Raw genomic sequence first — 19453 nt, forward strand, 5'->3', positions numbered from 1 at the left:
CACTGCAGTGTTAATTTTGACAACAGTTTTAGTCCTATTTTAGTCATTTGTACATTATTTAGTCTTAGTCTAGTCTTAGTCGACTAAATTAAGACTCAATACAATTAAAATGTAATAAAGAAAATCGTCACTGTCAGAGTCCAACCACCAGGGGGCAGAATGTCTTAAAGTCTCCACCAGGGGGCAGAATGTCTTAAAGTCTCCACCAGGGGGCAGAATGTCTCTGCACCCCTGTCTGTCTCTCTGTGCTACTGTGTACCTGTCTGTCTCTCTGTGTACCTGTCTGTCTCTCTGTGTTACTGTCTCTATGTGTATGTCTCTCTGTGTACCTGTCTGCCTCTCTGTGTACCTGTCTGTCTCTCTGTGTTACTGTGTACCTGTATGTCTCTCTGTGTACCTGTATGTCTCTCTGTGTTACTGTGTACCTGTCTGTCTCTCTGTGTTACTGTGTACCTGTCTGTCTCTCTGTGTACCCGTCTGTCTCTCTGTGTTACTGTGTACTGTCTGTCTCTCTGTGTTACTGTGTACCTGTCTGTCTCTCTGTGTTACTGTGTACCTGTCTGTCTCTCTGTGTACCTGTCTGTCTCTCTGTGTTACTGTGTACTGTCTGTCTTTCTGTGTTACTGTGTACCTGTCTGTCTCTCTGTGTACCTGCCTTTTTCGCTGTGTTACCGTGTACCTGTCTGTCTCTCTGTGTACGTGTCGTCTAACACACGGTATTTTTTCCCCAAAATAATCAAAGTACAGCATAGAGCACAGTACACTACAATACAGTACAGAGCACAATGCATCTACCTCTAACTATAACAGTAATGTATAGTTGCACCGCTCAGTTCACACACGTGTGATTTATATTTCCAGTTGTCTTGTATGGTGTTAAATGGAGCGTGGAACCATGCCAATGATCGACACGGGAGATCACTTGTGACTTTCAAACCAAAACGAGATCCACCTGTGATCTGCACACATCACGGCTCTGCACCACCTTTTATGCATCGCACGTCAGAACTGAACTTATGCCAATATAGACGAAATACATGTTGTTTACGACCAGGTTAGTGAATGAGGCCCATTGTTTCTGTCAGACCACATGACCTCATCTTGATGTGTTAAGGACCAGGCCAAGAGCAGAGATTAGAGAGCACAAGAGTTTTCAGGACAACATCAACCAAGTATACAACAGTGGATAAAATATTAATGTAGACACAGATACTCACGTTTTGTAATGAGTTGACTCAGTTGAGGATTCGTAAGCCAATCTTCTCCTCCATGTTTCACTCTGTAGGAAGTAGAACAACAATGCATCAATGTCTAACTGTCCAACACAACGTCTCCACTAGCTGACACTACAGTGTTTCACTCTGTAGGAAGTAGAACAACAATGCATCAATGTCTAACTGTCCAACACAACGTCTCCACTAGTTGACACTACAGTGTTTCACTCTGTAGGAAGTAGAACAACAATGCATCAATGTCTAACTGTCTAACACAACGTCTCCACTAGCTGACACTACAGTGTTTCACTCTGTAGGAAGTAGAACAACAATGCATCAATGTCTAACTGTCTAACACAACGTCTCCACTAGCTGACACTACAGTGTTTCACTCTGTAGGAAGTAGAACAACAATGCATCAATGTCTAACTGTCTAACACAACGTCTCCACTAGCTGACTACAGTGTTTCTCCTGTCATTATCTTGGCCCTGCAGCTCATCCAGACACACTCACTGCTGCCCAGTTTGGATCTCATCACCTCCTCAGACTCCACCTTAACCCCTATAGCACTCCACTGTCCTTTTATACCTTCGTGATGCACATATATTGTTGTTTAGACAGATGTTCATTGTTTACGTCTGCTATCCTAGAGTTTCTTTGAGGCACTGCATTGTGTTGTTGTTCTTCTCATGATTTGTGACTTTGGGCTGTATCGTATCCCATGCCTTACCCGCAAGCATTAAACACTTTACGTGAATTACTCATTTAGGAGCTTCCACTATGCGTAAACGTTATCTTGCGGCCACACAACCCACTATACATGTTTGTGGCTGGAGGTGTGTCTGTACGCGTGTTGATGCGCTTTCTTATTATTATTTGCTATCTTATGCACACAGGTTTAGGACAACGGAAATCGTCTCTTCAAACCACCCGTAATGTGAACACACACAACAACCCTCTGTATCTAATTTAAATGTATTCCAAGGCAGCATGCGTTGCTCTTCCATAAGGTTCACTCCAGGTATAATGGATTATGGTACCTGGCACACTGATTGGTTTAAGTTGCGTAACGCCCAAACCACACCTATGCATAATGTAACGGGTAGCGGAGGTGTTTTAAGGATTTAGACTGTGGCATAAGATAGCTAATTTAATGGGGGAACGCCTCTTACACAATGCTAAATCCCCAAATTACGGAGAAAGTGCCCCTGACACAAGATAGGGCCCTTTGTGTCAGAGATACACTGTTAAGGGAAACACTGCACTGTCCAACATGGACACAGCCTACTCAAGTCTACTCACTTGCAGTTCTCCAGAACTGAATCATTCACCATGTTGAGGCTCAGGTCCAACTCTCTTAGGGAGGGATTAGAGCTTACAGCTGAGGCCAGAGCTTCACAGCATCTCTCTGACAGGCCGCAGTGAGCCAGTCTGAAACACCAGATTAAAACATACATAAATAAATGAATGGATTAATTAATAAATAACACATTTAAATATGCATTATTCCTGGATTTAGAACCAGCTTCCAGCATCTATTAAAGGACTCTCTTGTCCCACTTAGGGTGCCTTCACACCTGGATGCTTTTGTTCAATTAAAACAAACCCTGGCCTCCAACATACCGTAATCATATTTGAACTGGGCCCCCCCCCCCTCCCCCAACTACCCTTAGAAGCAATCAGAATTGTAGGCATTACATGAATGCGAAGATATTGCAAATCTACAAGCTCACAACGCCTCACAGTGAGCTTGCAGATCGGCTATTATTACAATGTTTGTCTCTTTCTTTTGTAACATTAATATTAATTAACACTACTGCCTAACCCGTGTTCTCCGCTATTTAATCCATGTGTCGGTGCTGCGTAATACGCTAAACACGCTATTTGTTTAATGTGTTTAATTCGCCGTTTTTTAATAATAAAAAAAGAGCGGATTTGTCCTGGTGACGAGGCCGTTGCGTTATGATGACGAAACTGGAAATCTAGCCATGCTCTGGGCTGCTAGGGCTTCTGGGAAAATGAGTTCAATGCAAGTGAACGGGGGATTGTTTGGACTACAACATGCTGTGGAGGCTGTTTTCGTTTCGCATCGTAATGGCGGCATGTTTTTCTCTTCAACAACAAACCATGGGACTATTTTACGCTGGGTTTCGTGAATAAAAGCTGCAAATACTTACAGTATATGCGTTATGCTCCAAAGGTAATTGATCAATCCCGTCAGCCTAGGTGGTCTGATTATATTAATCTATAGCCCTTAAAGTGTTAATATATAGAGCACCGAAGTCTGATCTCACTTTCAGTAGAGGGCGCCAATACACAGGTTCATGTATTTATTTATGTATTTGCATTGTAATCTCCATAGGGCGATTTTAGGTCGCTTCATATATGACCACCCCGGCCTTTCTGTCAGGGGGGTGGCTGTGCGCCGTTAATGATGTCCATTAATATTTGATACAGCCAGTTCCTGGAGAAAATGGAATTAATGTGGCCGCAAAAGCCTTGAAACTACATATGAAGGCAATGTCGCTGCTAATATACTTCACGCCCAGCTGTCAACACATTATAGCGTTCCTGAGATTCCTTGTTGACGTAAGCTCAGCTGGTGGTGACTCGACTCGTACTAACCACGAAACATTAAATATCAATACAATTTAAATAAACTTAATTAACATGCAGTTTCTGTTGTGCGACGGGCAGATGCAGCCACCCCACCTACCCGGAAATGTAGTCTCTGGGTTGTTTGAGTCGTTTCCAACGCTTATTTTGTTACTCTTTGGGTATATTTGTACATTTCCACCTCCAGTCGAGGCTTCATATCCATATGAGTGAAAAGGCCAGGGTGATTTTTTTCACATTAATGTGAAAATATTATCAAACTACAAGCTCACAACGCCTCACGGTGAGCTTGCAGATCTGCTATTTTCACAATGTTCTGCTCTTTCCTCCGTAATATTAATTATTATAAACTATATTATTTTATATTATATTATATATGTATAATTATAACTGTGGCGTAGCTACAACGGGTCGCAAGTCCAAAATAGTCAGAAACTCTATAATATTATGATGAAGTAGCCGATACGTTACGATATTACACTTTGAAACATGTTTGGGGTTAACGTCTACTCAGACACATAGGCTTGGGTTACCATTATATCAAGCTTATTAATACATTCTCACCACAGCATTCATATTATATTCACATAATACAGTACATAATAAAACAGAAGTGATCATAATAAAAGTGGTAAATGTATCTTACTTTAGAACTTCCAGTCTACAGTGTGGGCTCTTCAGTGAAGCACAGAACAGCTCCACTAGTCCTGAGTCCTGCAGGTTGTTTTCACTGAGGTCCAATTCTCTCAAATGGGAAGGATTAGAGCTGAGAGCTGAAGACACAGCTTCAACACCTGTCTTACTGAGTTTACAGCCAGCAAGTCTGTAAATGCAGATTAAATAAGAGATTATCAATACAAAATGAATGATACCTATAGTTCACTGTCATTGAAGTTAACTGGAACAAATCTAGTTATCTAGTATTTAGAGCAGCAGAGTGTGGAATAGACAACACCATGACAGCACAGAATAACAGGAAGATAACAATTTAGATATCAAAGACTATTAAGACTGAATGTTAGTTTGATTTCCCCCAATATTATGAAAAAGAAGATCATAACCTCTCAGATGTTATTTTTTGTTAGCGGCAAACTAAGAACATAAGTGACGGGTTGGAACAAGCATTTAAGGCGAGACATGGCAAGTGAAAACATTTTTTTTTTTCAATTTTCTTTCAAATTAAAGCAAAATAAACATTCAAAATACAGATTTAGATGTTTATTTTAGTCGTTTATTTTAGCCAATGACAGCTCGTTTTGCTGGGTGAAAATCCACCCTCTCTATTTTCATGATTGGTTGTTGGTACAAAGGAAGTGACCATATTTGGATCGAACCACAGTCAGCTCGAGGTCCAGACCTTTCTAATGATATATGGCATTATATGTTGTTGCCAAGGTTTGGATGAGATATTTTGTCTCAAAATAGTGGCTTCAAATAAAACGTTTTGGAATTTTACAATACAAATCTTTAAAGGCCGTTTTCTCAAAATGAGTTTTCCTCATACCTGGGACAAAGAATCTCCACTTCAGTTGCACTCACATACACCTACACAGTCACATGCACACAACTTTCCAGTCTTATTCATAACTATATTCTGCAGGAACTTAGAGAAGGGTTCGTTGATTTCTCATTCACAGCCTGATTTACATCACATCTTATTCCTAAATCATGGCAAAAATGTGGGTTTTTTATGCCTGTTGACACTATTTTCTGAGTGATAATTAGAGATATTGAAAATCCCCTAATTGTCTTTGTCTCTAATATGTCAACAAAATTAAACCATACTTTTGAACCTGGCTTTATCCAATCTTCAGATTTATCGTCCTGGAATGTATATGCAAATTAGCGCATATAATGCATAATTTGCATATTTAAACATATCATTTCAGAAAACTTGTAATACAAAAGATCTTAGTCTTAATATAATTAATCAACTGGAGAAGTTTCATTGTGATAGCTATTAGTTAACTTTTTTTCCCTATTCGCCACCATGTCTCACCATCAAGCTTATTAATACATTCTCACCACAGCATTCATATTATATATTCACATAATACAGTACATAATAAAACAGAAGTGATCATAATAAAAGTGGTAAATGTATCTTACTTTAGAACTTCCAGTCTACAGTGTGGGCTCTTCAGTGAAGCACAGAGCAGCTCCTCTAGTCTTGAGTCCTGCACGTTGTTTTCACTGAGGTCCAATTCTCTCAAATGGGAAGGATTAGAGCTGAGAGCTGAAGACACAGCTTCAACAACTGTCTTACTGAGTTTACAGCCAACAAGTCTGTAAATGCAGATTAAATAAGAGATTATGAATACAAAATGAATGATACCTATAGTTCACTGTCATGGAAGTTAACTGGAACAAATCTAGTTATCTAGTATTTAGAGCAGCAGAGTGTGGAATAGACAACACCATGACAGCACAGAATAACAGGAATATAACAATTTAGATATCAAAGACTATGAAGACTGAATGTTAGTTTGATTTCCCCCAATATTATGAAAAAGAAGATCATAACCTCTCAGATGTATTTTTTTTTAGCGGCCAACTAAGAACATAAGTGACGGTTTGGAACCAGCATTTAAGGCGAGACATGGCAAGTGAAATCATGATTTTTCAGTTTTGTGCTATTTTGCTTCCTAAACATGTTTTCTTTCAAACTAAAGCAAAATAAACGTTCAAAATACAGATTTAGATGTTTATTTTAGTAGTTTATTTTAGCCAATGACAGCTCGTTTTGCTGGGTGAAAACCCACCCTCTCTATTTTCATGATTGGTTGTTGGTACAAAGGAAGTGACCATATTTGGATCCAACCACAGTCCTCTCGAGGTCCAGACCTTTCTAATGATATATGGCATTATATGTTGTTGCCAAGGTTTGGATGAGATATTTTGTCTCAAAATAGTGGCTTCAAATAAAACGTTTTGGAATTTTACAATACAAATCTTTAAAGGCCGTTTTCTCAAAATGAGTTTTCCTCATACCTGGGACAAAGAATCTCCACTTCAGTTGCACTCACATACACCTACACAGTCACATGCACACAACTTTCCAGTCTTATTCATAACTATATTCTGCAGGAACTTAGAGAAGGGTTTGTTGATTTCTCATTCACAGCCTGATTTACATCACATTTTATTCTTAAAACATGGCAAAAATTTGTTTTTTTAATGCCTGTTGAAACTATTTTCTGATTTGTGGAGTGATAATTAGAGATATCGAAAATCCCCTAATTTCCTTTGTCTCTAATATGTCAACACAATGAAACCATACTTTTAAACTGGCTTTATCCAATCTTCAGATTTATCGTCCCGGAATGTATGCAAATTAGCACATATAATGCCTAATTTGCATATTTAAACATATCATTTCAGTAATACAAAATAATCTTAGTCTTAATATAATTAATCAACTGGAGAAGTTTCATTGTGATAGCTATTAGTTAACTTTTTTCCCCTATTCGCCTACCATGTCTCACCATCAAGCTTATTAATACATTCTCACCACAGCATTCATATTATATTCACATAATACAGTACATAATAAAACAGAAGTTATCATAATAAAAGTGGTAAATGTATCTTACTTTAGAACTTCCAGTCTACAGTGTGGGCTCTTCAGTGAAGCAAAGAGTCCTGAGTCCTCCAGGTCGTTTCCACTGAGGTCCAATTCTCTCAAATGGGAAGGATTAGAGCTGAGAGCTGAAGACACAGCTTCAACACCTGTTTTATCGAGATAGCAGCCAACAAGTCTGTAAATGCAGATTAAATAAGAGATTATATCAAAACAAATGATACCTAGTTCACTGTCATGGAAGTTAACTAAAACATCTCCTATCTAGTTATCCAGACACAGTATTGTGGAATAGACCAGGGGTTCTCAACCTTTTTGGCTGGGGACCCCCAGGGATGCTTTGGCCATGTCTCGCGACCCCCGCCCCACTTCCCCACCCCCAATACAAACACTGCATTTATGCAACTGAATTGCAAATTATTTGGGGACCCCCGAGGGGTCGCGACCCACGGGTTGAGAACCCCTGGAATAGTAATGGAATAAGTAATGGAATAATTTGAAGTCAGCCATGTGTTTGGAAAGTCATCTTTTTTATGAACTAGTTCAGTTCACAGTTCAAACATTTAAAAATGAACTAGTTCAGTTCATAGTTCATCATTCAACATTTTGAACTAAAGTTCATGGTTCCAAAAAATTAACTATTTTAGTTATTTTTCCTTTTTTCTTTCCATTTTTCTTTGCTTTTTGTTTTTCTAAATGATTGCCGCAATAGCCATAGAACCGCAGACTTTATTCCTATTGGGAATAACTTTGGGATTAATAAAGTTACAACTTTTACAATTTCTCCATTAACATTAACCAAATTAATTACTTATTATATATATTTTTTACATTTTGGAAAAAAATGCTCTTTTGCAATGTAGAATGCCACAGAATTCTTAATCCTTTTCCTTGTCTTAATTATGGGCCAACTTGTGAAAGCTGCATGCTTTTATTGTGAAGGCTCTCAGTTCTCAGTTCACTTCACAGCCTGCATATCTCCGCATGCTGAAAATAGCTGATCTAGACGCTCACAACGCGTCGCAGACACAACACGTTGTGAGCTTGTAGATCAGCCATTTTCAGCATGGAACACGTTGCACGACGAAGAATAAATCAGGCATCACTGCGCTTCTGTGGAGGGAGATGTCTTTAGTTGGCCGACCGAGGTGATCCTGTATATGGACAAATACCTCCTCGACGCAAAAATAACAAGCTATTGGAAGCTATTTTCCGTGGCACATTATGTTTAATCAAACAACAATAAGTTTCCAGTGTTTGGGTCGGGAGTCGGGATGTTCTGTGTCTGCGTGCATGACAGGATCCTCATGCAGAGATGCGAGCTGCACACTCCAGTGAAATTGTACGGCTGATAAAGATTAGTTAAATTGTGTCGGATAAGGACTTATTGGTGGGTTTTCCGTTAGATATTAAGGCCTGTTTAGGGTGTGTCTTAGCGGGGATTTCGCCTGGAAGGCTCTATGGAAACACTCACTCTTGAAAGAAAGTGGATCGTGAGAAAGTGACGTTCACACACGCCAGAAATGAACGCGTTCACAATGACGTTCATCAAACAGAAATACAGTACGTTCACCCAAAATATGAACGTGTTTGTGAACGATCATTTTTGAACGTGTTCAGGGACAACACTGAAGTCAGCATGTTTCCCCAATGCAATCTTACGGAAGCAGTCCTGTGCATGCAGAAAGGGTTGACATTGAAGCAGTCCTGTGCATGCAGACAGGGTTTACATTGAAGCAGTCCTGTCCATGCAGACAGGGTTGAGATCGGGAAAACATGGAACCGGCTGTATAAAATGCTGCGTCATTGTAAATGGTGCATTTATGTATCACTTTTATCCAAAGTACATTTCTGTTTAAATTGAGGCGGATGGGAGGCAGACTTTCACTTCTGGTTCATTTCTGGTTTTATCTGTTGCCTAGCAACCTAGCATCATTCATACAGTACGTTGATGAAGAGCGCCATCTATACTAACCCACTGAAAAGACCATAGGACACAATACTGTGTGCTTGGCAGTCAAGCCATGGATTTGATGCGACGTAACATGAAGTGATTGGCAGTCAAGTCAATGTGTTAACTACTAACCGAGCCTTTCTGCAGTTCCTCACAGCTGGGACCAGTCTCCTTCGCCCACGCTCTGATGCGTTGTATTTGTCCAGGTCCAACTCTTCCAGAACCTCCTCTGACATCTGCAGCATGACGGCCAGAGCTGAACACTGGGTCTCAGACAGTTTCTCTGTTCTGTTCTCTGACTTCAGGAACTGTTGGACCTCCTGATGTAATGAGTGGTCGTTCATCTCCATCAGACAGTGGAAGATGTTGATACATCTGTCAGGAGAGGTATCACGATGAATTAACAACGTCTTCAGGTTCTGGATGGCTTTCTGGATCTCCTCGGGACTGTTCTCTGTGTGACCCAGCAGGTCTCCTAACAGACTCTGGTTGGACTGCAGTGAGAGGCCATGAAGGAAGCGGACTAAGAGATCCAGATGGCCATTTTTACTCTCCAGGGATTTTTCCACGGCAGCTTTCAGGAAGTCTGAGAGGGAGCTGTTACTGTTGTATTTATCTCCCAGGAATGTGTTCAGGACCTCCATGTTCTTCTGTGTGAAACAGTGGAACAGGTAGACTGCAGCCAGAAACTCCTGGATGATCAGATGAACAAAGCTGTAGACCGTTTTCTGGAACAGCACACTCTCTGTTTTGAAGATCTGTGTGCACACTCCTGAGTACAGCGCGGCGTCTTTCACATCAAGACCACACTCTTCCAGGTCTTCTTGGTAGAACATGATGCTACTTTTCTTCAGGTGTTTAAAAGCCAGCTCGCCCAGCTTCAGAAGAACATCCCTGCCAGTCTTAGTGAGCTGCTGTTGAGTCCCCTTTTCTGTTTCTTTCTTGTTCACATCATGAGTCTCGTCATACTTCTGCTTCTTCGTGTTCGTCTGAACCAACAGGAAGTGGCAGCACATCTCAGTCAGGGTCTTGGGCAGCTGTCCGATCGTGGTGTGTGTCCTCAACATGTCCAGCAGAACGGTAGCAATGATCCAACAGAAGAGTGGGATGTAACACATGATGTGGAGGCTCCTCCATGTCTTCAAGTGTGAGAGGACTCTGTCGGCCAGCTTCTCTTCACTGAATCTCTTCCTGAAGTACTTCTCCTTCTGGGGGTCTGTGAACCCTCGCACTTCTGTCACCATGTCAACACATGCAGGAGGGATCCGATTGGCTGCTGCGGGTCTAGTGGTTATCCAGAGGAGGGCCGAGGGGAGCAGATTCCTCTTGATGAGGTTTGTCAACAAAGCATCCACCGATGATGTCACTGTTACATCAGAGATGATTTCATTTTTGTCGAAGTGCAACGGAGACCTGCTTTCATCGAGGCCATCGAGGATGAAGCAAACTTTCCAGGCAGCGAGCTGCTCTGCTGTGACCTTCTTTAACGTTGGGTGGAAATCATGGATCAGGTTCAGAAGACTGTACCGCTCATCTCTGACCAAGTTCAGCTCCCGGAATGAAAAGGGTACCAGGAGATCTATATCTTGATTCTCCAAACCTCTTGCCCAGTCCAGAGCAAACTTGCGTGCAGAGAATGTTTTTCCGATGCCAGCGATGCCATTTGTCAGAACTGTTTTGCTGGGTTCCTTTCTGCCAGGGAGGATGATCTTAAAGACTTTACAGCAGTTGATTGCATCGTCATGGAAGGTCTTCATGTTGGAAGTTCTCTCAAGCTGTATCACCTCATGTTGGCTATTAACCCCTTCACTCTGTCCCGCTGAGATGTAGAGCTCTGAGTAGGTGCTGGTGACGGAGTCTCCAGACTCTTCCGTCATGTGGTTTTTCACTCCATCAAGACTGTCCAAACTGACCTTATAATCGTTCAAATCAACCTGCAGACGGACATCTGAAATGAGAAGAACATTTATGTTTAAAACATTCAGGTTAATTTATAACTTTACATCTTTTACAGCACACATTGCTAATTAATTACCCCCAGATAATATGCTTTTTGATAAGAAACATTTTGCCAAAGGTAACAACACAAGATCAGCTGTTTTTGTCCAGTTGTTGAGTTGATAGATGTTTAGCTTCATTATTTGCACTTAGATATAATTGATACAGACAGATCATTTGACCATTTGTGACCAGATTTGAATGAGAGCCTGCCATCGAGCAGCCTCCAGCTTTTCACCAGAGGAGAAAAACTAATATTTTTGTTTAATCCACAATTAGTTAATAGCACAGGCAGACTCTTCACTAGAGCATGATTTAAATAAGTGTCAGAGCTGAAATCGATATGAAATCATATGAAATGATATGTAAATATGAAATAAATGCTTAAACATGTAGCTAGGTGTAATGTTAGAGTCCACAGAATACATGTAAATATGAAATAAATGCTTAAACATGTAGCTAGGTGTAATGTTAGAGTCCACAGAATACATGTAAATATGAAATAAATTATTAAACATGTAGCTAGGTGTAATGTTAGAGTCCACAGAATACATGTAAATATGTAATAAATGCTTAAACATGTAGCTAGGTGTAATGTTAGAGACCACAGAAGACATGTAAATATGAAATAAATGCTTAAACATGTAGCTAGGTGTAATGTTAGAGTCCACAGAAGACATGTAAATATGAAATAAATGCTTAAACATGTAGCTAGGTGTAATGTTAGAGTCCACAGAATACATGTAAATATGAAATAAATGCTTAAACATGTAGCTATAGGTGTAATGTTAGAGACCACAGAATACATGTAAATATGAAATCACACTGACTCATCTCTGCTCTGTGGATGAGATGTTTGTCAGCTCCCTCCTCCTCTCTCTCCTCACAGCGTCTCATCTCTGCTCTGTGGATGAGATGTTTGTCAGCTCCCTCCTCCTCTCTCTCCTCACAGTGACTCATCTCTGCTCTGTGGATGAGATGTTTGTCAGCTCCCTCCTCCTCTCTCTCCTCACAGTGACTCATCTCTGCTCTGTGGATGAGATGTTTGTCAACTCCCTCCTCCTCTCTCTCCTCACGGTGACTCATCTCTGCTCTGTATTAAACCTGTCAGGATCACATAGTCAGAAAACACCAGACAACAGTCAATGTTTGCTGTATATACACAATGTGCGGACATGCCCGCACGGCGCGCACCACCGCTTTCCAACTTATATTGTTGTCACAAGAAGATGTTCAACTGGACCCTCAGGGCCTTACTGAACTGTAACTGGACCCTCAGCCTTATTGAACTGTAACTGGACCCTTATTGAACTGTAACTGGACCCTTATTGAACTGTAACTGGACCCTTATTGAACTGTAACTGTACCCTTATTGAACTGTAACTGGACCCTCAGGCCTTATTGATCTGTAACTGGACCCTTATTGAACTGTAACTGGACCCTTATTGAACTGTAACTGGACCCTTATTGAACTGTAACTGGGCCCTTATTGAACTGTAACTGGACCCTTATTGAACTGTAACTGGACCCTCAGGCCTTATTGAACTGTAACTGGACCCTTATTGAACTGTAACTGGACCCTTATTGAACTGTAACTGGGCCCTTATTGAACTGTAACTGGACCCTTATTGAACTGTAACTGGACCCTTATTGAACTGTAACTGGGCCCTTATTGAACTGTAACTGGACCCTCAGGCCTTATTGAACTGTAACTGGACCCTTATTGAACTGTAACTGGACCCTTATTGAACTGTAACTGGACCCTCAGGCCTTATTGAACTGTAACTGGACCCTCAGGCCTTATTGCGACCGGAGGTCACAGTTAACAGGTCGTATTAAGTACAAGAAAATGCTATTTGTTTAAAAAAGCTTCATGTTATAGGCCTATACCATAACATATAGCTTCATATTATAGGCCTACCATAACATATAGCTTCATATTATAGGCCTACCATAACATATAGCTTCATATCATAGGCCTACCATAACATATAGATTCATATTATAGGTCTACCATAACATATATATAGCTTCATATTATAGGCCTACCATAACATAAGCAGTGCCGTCTCCAGGCACAAATCAGCAGGGGGGGGGGGCATACTTTTTTCCAAAGGCGGCACTCCATTCCCCCCCCCCCCCCCCCCATATGTATAACAAATAGTCGCATATTAACAAGGTGATGCTTGAAAAAGGCTACAAGTAGGCTACAATTATGCAGCAGCACCAACAACAAACAACGAAATACAAATATGTTGAGCATTATAATGTCTTCTGCATGCATATATTACCTTGTATTTCTATTAACCATTCAATTAATTTGAACATGTATATATTTACAATGTGAGGGGGGCAATGCCACCCAATGCCACCCTGTAGAGACGGAACTGCATATAAGGATCAAGCAATGTGACATATGCTCTGTTTACAAAGAGCTGGGGGAGGGGAGTTGCACCACTCCGTTCACACGGGTGTGTTTTTGCTCTATAGACCGATTCCGTACCGGTTTCATGGTCGCAGCCTACGTATTTCCTGTAGGCGGACTCGACATAGCTGCGGGGGTAAAACCCTCACCAGGCGCACCTCTTCCACTACAGTGAACGGCAGAGTGACTGATGTTAGTTTGCCTCAAACTTTACTCCTTTACCTGCTTTTTTACTAACACTAACATTACAAAGATGCCCAGAACATCGAGATGAACCTGTGTAGTTTATGGCTGCTCCAACAGTAGTGGCAACATAACAAATAAAATAAAACGGAATGTCTAATATCCACTGCGATTGCTGAGACCAGAGCCATTGAGTAATGGTTGAGACAAAGCAGTGAAGAATCCTGCAAGATACATAATTTCAGTCTTACCCAATACCCAATCTTTCTGTTTTATGAACACAAGGCTGCTGTATTTTATACCTCATACTAAGCATTTAAAGTATGAGGTATAAAGTACAGCAGCCTTGTGTTAATAAAACAGAAATATTTGGTATTGGGTAAGACTGGCGTTATGTATCTTTCACTGCTTTGTCTCAACCATTGCTCAATGGCTCTGGTCTCCGCCACCGCGGTGGATATTAGACATTCCGTTTTTATTTTATTGCGAACGCAGTGAGCCACTTACTATGAGACCCTGCTGCTCATGTCTGTGTATGTGTGTGTGTGTGTGTGTCTGTCCCGCTGTGACACCACCCGCCCGCCACCAGAGGGCGCAGCTGTAGCACACACACACACACACACAGGGCGCAGCTGTAGCACACACACACACACACACACACACACACACACAACCACACACAACCACACACACACGAGCTGCGTTCGCTTCCCGCGTTTGCGCGTCTTACTTGTTTTTATGTTGCCACTACTGTTGGAGCAGCCATAAACTACACAGGTTCATCTCGATGTTCTGGGCATCTTTGTAATGTTAGTGTTAGTAAAAAAGCAGGTAGAGGAGTAAAGTTTGAGGCAAACTAACATCAGTCACTCTGCCGTTCACTGTAGTGGAAGAGGTGCGCCTGGTGAGGGTTTTACCCCCGCAGCTACGTCGAGTCCGCCTACAGGAAATACGTAGGCTGCGACCATGAGACCCGCTACGGAATCGGTCTATTCTCAGCCTATTCCCGGCCATTTTGGCCAAAATTCCAAAATAGAGAGGGGAGAGAGAGAGGGGGAGAGGGAGAGAGTGTTGAAAGAGAGAGGGGAGAGAGAGAGAGAGAGAGAGAGAGAGAGAGAGAGAGAGAGAGAGAGAGAGAAAGAGAGAGAGAGAGAGAGAGAGAGAGAGGGGGGGTTCGGGTGAGGTTTCGCCAGAGGTAGAGAATGTCGGAATGAGAGGAAAGTTTCGGGTAAAGTTGCTTGAAAATATTAGTAGTTTACTAGTTGTAGGGTGCATTATATAGGCTTGTTCCCACGTTGTTAAACCTGTGATTCTGATCAAACATTGACATGAAGGACCTCCATGTATTTGTGCACACGGATCTGAAGAAGGTTCTGTGCCAGGTTTTTATTTTTTATTTGTATAAAACAAAAACTATTATTTCTCTCAAACAATCTGGCAACGCCTTCCTCTCGCCTCCAGCTGTTACACACAGTAGCGTAACAACCGGTGTTGCCAGATTGTGTGAGAGCAATAAGCAATCAGGTCTATGAAAAGCAGCCACTCCACAAATGAGCTGTATACTGTCTATAATACTTAATATTTATATACTATACATCGGCAGCTACTTGAGAATAGCAGATCTACAAGCTCACAATGTGTCGCGGTGAGATTGTAGATAAGATGTTTTCCTAAATAGTTTTTGTTTTATACAAATCAGATTCAGATGGGGGCCCGTGTGCACAAATACATGGGGGTCCTTGGCTTTATGTCAATGTTTGAGCAGAATCACAGGTTTAAACAACATCAGGGAACAAGCCTAAATAAGCAACTACACTTTAGAAACAAGCCCAAAAAAAACACAACCTGCAATAGCCTACTGTCAATATTTTCAAGCAACTTTACTGAAAAACAAGACCAAAGTCGCTTATAACAAGCGGACATGGCAACACCGATAACAACTCCATGAAGAAGTCTCGTTTTTAAGAGATTTAAGACGTTTCTAACTCATTTCGTCATGTCAACGTCGCAACACAAATAATACAAACTATGACAAACTACGCCATCACATTATCAAATTAAATAGTGTGGTTTAAAGAACTGAAATGTATTCCTACAATTTACAAAATCATGACCGTACGTTGACAGTTGAAAGTGGCTTCCGACGAACTCGGAAGTTTTTGTTTTTTTAATTTTTTATTATTTACAGTTTGCAGAATTACAGTACATTTCAAGCACAAACTCAATACAAAGACTGTTAACTGTGAGTGGACGACCCAATTAAGCATTACACTTTTTTACAATTAAGAGGGTCCACCATGTTCAATTCATCAAAGCATTTAGAGACGTACAAATAGACACTTCTATGTAGTCAAAGGTAGGCTATAGGCTGCATAGAGCCCATTATGATGAATTGAACACGGTGGACCCTGTTGCAAAACAAGTGTTATATATATAGTGTTTAATATATAGTGCTTTATGGTTTTGTCCACAATAAAGTAGCAGTTTACTGTCTTTATTGTGATTTCTTCTGAAATGTGTAACCATACCTATTTTACGGCATGTGAAAAAACTAAACAAATCGATGGATTATTTCTGCCATTGTATAAAAACTGTAAAAACGGCACAGTTCCAAAGTGATAAAACACTTACCCGATATTAATCTGTAGGCTTTCATCCAGACGAGGATATAAATGGAGTCCAGATAGTGGTCAGTTGTCTGTGTCCAAGTGTCCCCAATCTAAATGGAGTCCAGATAGTGGTCAGTTGTCTGTGTCCAAGTGTCCCCAATCTAAATGGAGTCCAGATAGTGGTCAGTTGTCTGTGTCCAAGTGTCCCCAATCTAAATGGAGTCCTGACTCCAGAGTGGTCAGTTGTCTGTGTCCAAGTGTCCCCAATCTAAATGGAGTCCAGACTCCAGAGTGGTCAGTTGTCTGTGTGTCTGTGTCCAACTAGTTGTCCACAATCTAAATGGTCAACTGAGTGTTCTGTGTTTTAAACCAAATTTAAAGTGCTCAGCCTCAGACAGACCGATACTGGATAGGCCTACTATGCGAAACCCCACCCACCGCGCGCGCTCTCACACACACACACACACACACACACCCTCACACACACACACACACACACACACACACACACACACACACACACACACACAGTGTAATGCTTTATGGTGTTAATTATATAGGGAGGCGTTTCACTCAGAACGTGTTATTCTGGTTGACATGTTTCTGCCTACCAGTAGGATAGTAGACTGCAGCCTCGCTGTGGAGACATATTGAAACGTATGCAGTGGTGGAAAAAGTAGGCTACTCAATTGTTTTACTTAAAGGACCTGCACTTCACCACTTTTCAACCCATCTTCATATAATAGGTCCTCACTAATAATCACGATAAAATGGCACGATTCTTTTCTTCTCAGTCTGTGTCTCATGTATAGGAGGGCTGTGGGCAGCTTAGAAACCGTCATCCAGTGACATCATCATTAGGCAGATTTTTTTTAAACAAGATTTAAACGATGGCTTCCATTTTCGCATTGCAACTTTTCAGGACTATAAAGCCTGCAGTTTCTATTAGCTTGTATTCCCATCGATGATGTCACTGGAAGACGGTTTCTGAACTGCCCACAGCCCTCCTATGAGACACAGACCGAGTAAAATTGTGCCATTTTCTATCATGATTATTAGTGAGGACCTATTATATGAAGATAGGTTGAAAAGTGGTGAAGTGGTCCTTTAAGTAAAAGTACCAATACTGCAATTTACAACTACTTCGTTACAAGTAAAATGACGGAATTGAAAATGTACTTGAGTAAAAGTACAAACGTATCGGCATCAAAATGTATTTAAAGTACTAAAAGTAAAAGTAGTCATATTGCAGAATGTCCTATTTCACAAGTTCAAATGTGTAGAAAATCTATTGAAAATAGCCGATCTACAAGCTCACAATGCGTCGCAACGTGAGGCATTGTGAGCTTGTAGATCGGCTAAGTATCGGCTTAAGTAAAAGTACCTAGTTACTTTCCACCCCTGACTGTAAGGGCTACTCAACTTGGCTCAGGGGCCACTCAGCCAAATACCAAATGTCCGAGGGCCGCACGCCCAAATAATGTTGGTCATATTGGATTTCTTTGGTCAGCCACGACCTAGATTTCCATCTAGGAAAGGCCAAACCTCATTGGACAAAATTATTGTCATGACATGGAATGATTAATAATGAAATTAAGTTACAAAATGAGGCTTTTATTCACACAATGTGAAGAGAACATGAACAGATTACTGTTGCAGTTAAATCAAATATCAGAGGTATAGACCAAGATGCCAATAGGCTACTACTGAAATGAATAAGCCATATCACAGACTCATGGACTGGTAGACCTACAAATAATAACATAAATTACAGTTTTGGCTGCATAGAGCCCATTATGATGAATTGAACACGGTGGACCCTGTTGTAAAACAAGTGTTTAATATATAGTGCTTATATGGTTTTGTCCACAATAAAGTAGCAGTTTTTGTAGTGTCTTTCGTCTGAAATGTATAACCATTATACCTCATTGAACAGGTTTCTTTGACTATACTGTATGCATGCACCTCTTGGTATACACCTCAAAGGCCCTTAAAACAAGGCTCCAGAGCTCCCAAAACAAACTGGTCAGGCTCCTACTTGGCCTCACCCCCCGAACCCACCTCACCCCTGCCCCCTTTGATGGGCTGGAATGGCTTAGAGTCGATGACAGAGTACAGCATCTTGCAATGGGATTGAGAGGGAGCATCCGGGGGCCTGTAAATATTTACAATTACCAGGTGTTTATTTTCATGAAACATTATTCGGGTGAATATTAAGCATTCAAAATGCATGCAGGGCTTCACAGTTGGGTTAACCAGCTCAGAGGCTATTAGTGAGAAGAGATATATGTAGCCACTCCACCTCCTCTTGTGCCTATGAGCTCCATACAACACGTACCCATTCTGACCTGAGATCAGATTCATACGAGGTTTCCACTGGACACACACTGGTCTGATTATAAGTTCCACAGCATTATCTGGGATAGAGTCTGTCAACCAAGTTGTTGTCTCCACCAGGCCGAAGGCATGTGGGGAGAGTATGTTTTGCACTCCGTCCGTCCGTTTGTGTGTCCGTCCGTGTGTCCGTGAACAGCTAATCTCGCCCACCGTTAACCCGGTCGATGCCATATTTTGCACACACACTCCCTGGATGCCAACGATGAACCTCTGCCCCAAACTTTCCAGAACGGCCTGTTATAGCGCCACCAGGAGGCCGCTTTGTGCAAAACAACCCGGTCGATGCCAAATTTTGCACACACACTCCCTGGATGCCAACGATGAACCTCTGCCCCAAACTTTCCAGAACGGCCTGTTATAGCGCCACCAGGAGGCCGCTTTGTGCAAAACAAGTTTTTGCACAGTACACCTACAGATTTTGTCCAAACATCACGCAAATTGGTACACAGTCTCTCTAGAGCCATTCAACGAAACGG

The 19453-nt window shown here is 41.3% G+C and overlaps 1 protein-coding gene across 1 annotated transcript in view; it reads right to left on the reverse strand.

Annotated features, from left to right (window-relative positions):
- LOC310874104 (protein NLRC3-like) overlaps positions 1-11275 on the reverse strand; it is a gene marked incomplete at its 3' end in the record, with an annotated part of 86680 nt that extends 75405 nt beyond the window's left edge. Inside the window, exon 1 of the mRNA XM_083786779.1 lies at positions 9590-11275. Within this exon, the coding sequence (XP_083642905.1) occupies positions 9590-11242 (1653 nt within the window). The 5' untranslated portion in view covers positions 11243-11275. The remainder of the gene's footprint in view (positions 1-9589) is intronic.
- Positions 11276-19453: the final 8178 nt, after the last annotated feature.

Source organism: Protomyctophum parallelum (assembly GCF_964188405.1).
Source record: "Protomyctophum parallelum genome assembly, chromosome: 17".
Lineage (NCBI taxonomy): Eukaryota > Metazoa > Chordata > Actinopteri > Myctophiformes > Myctophidae > Protomyctophum > Protomyctophum parallelum.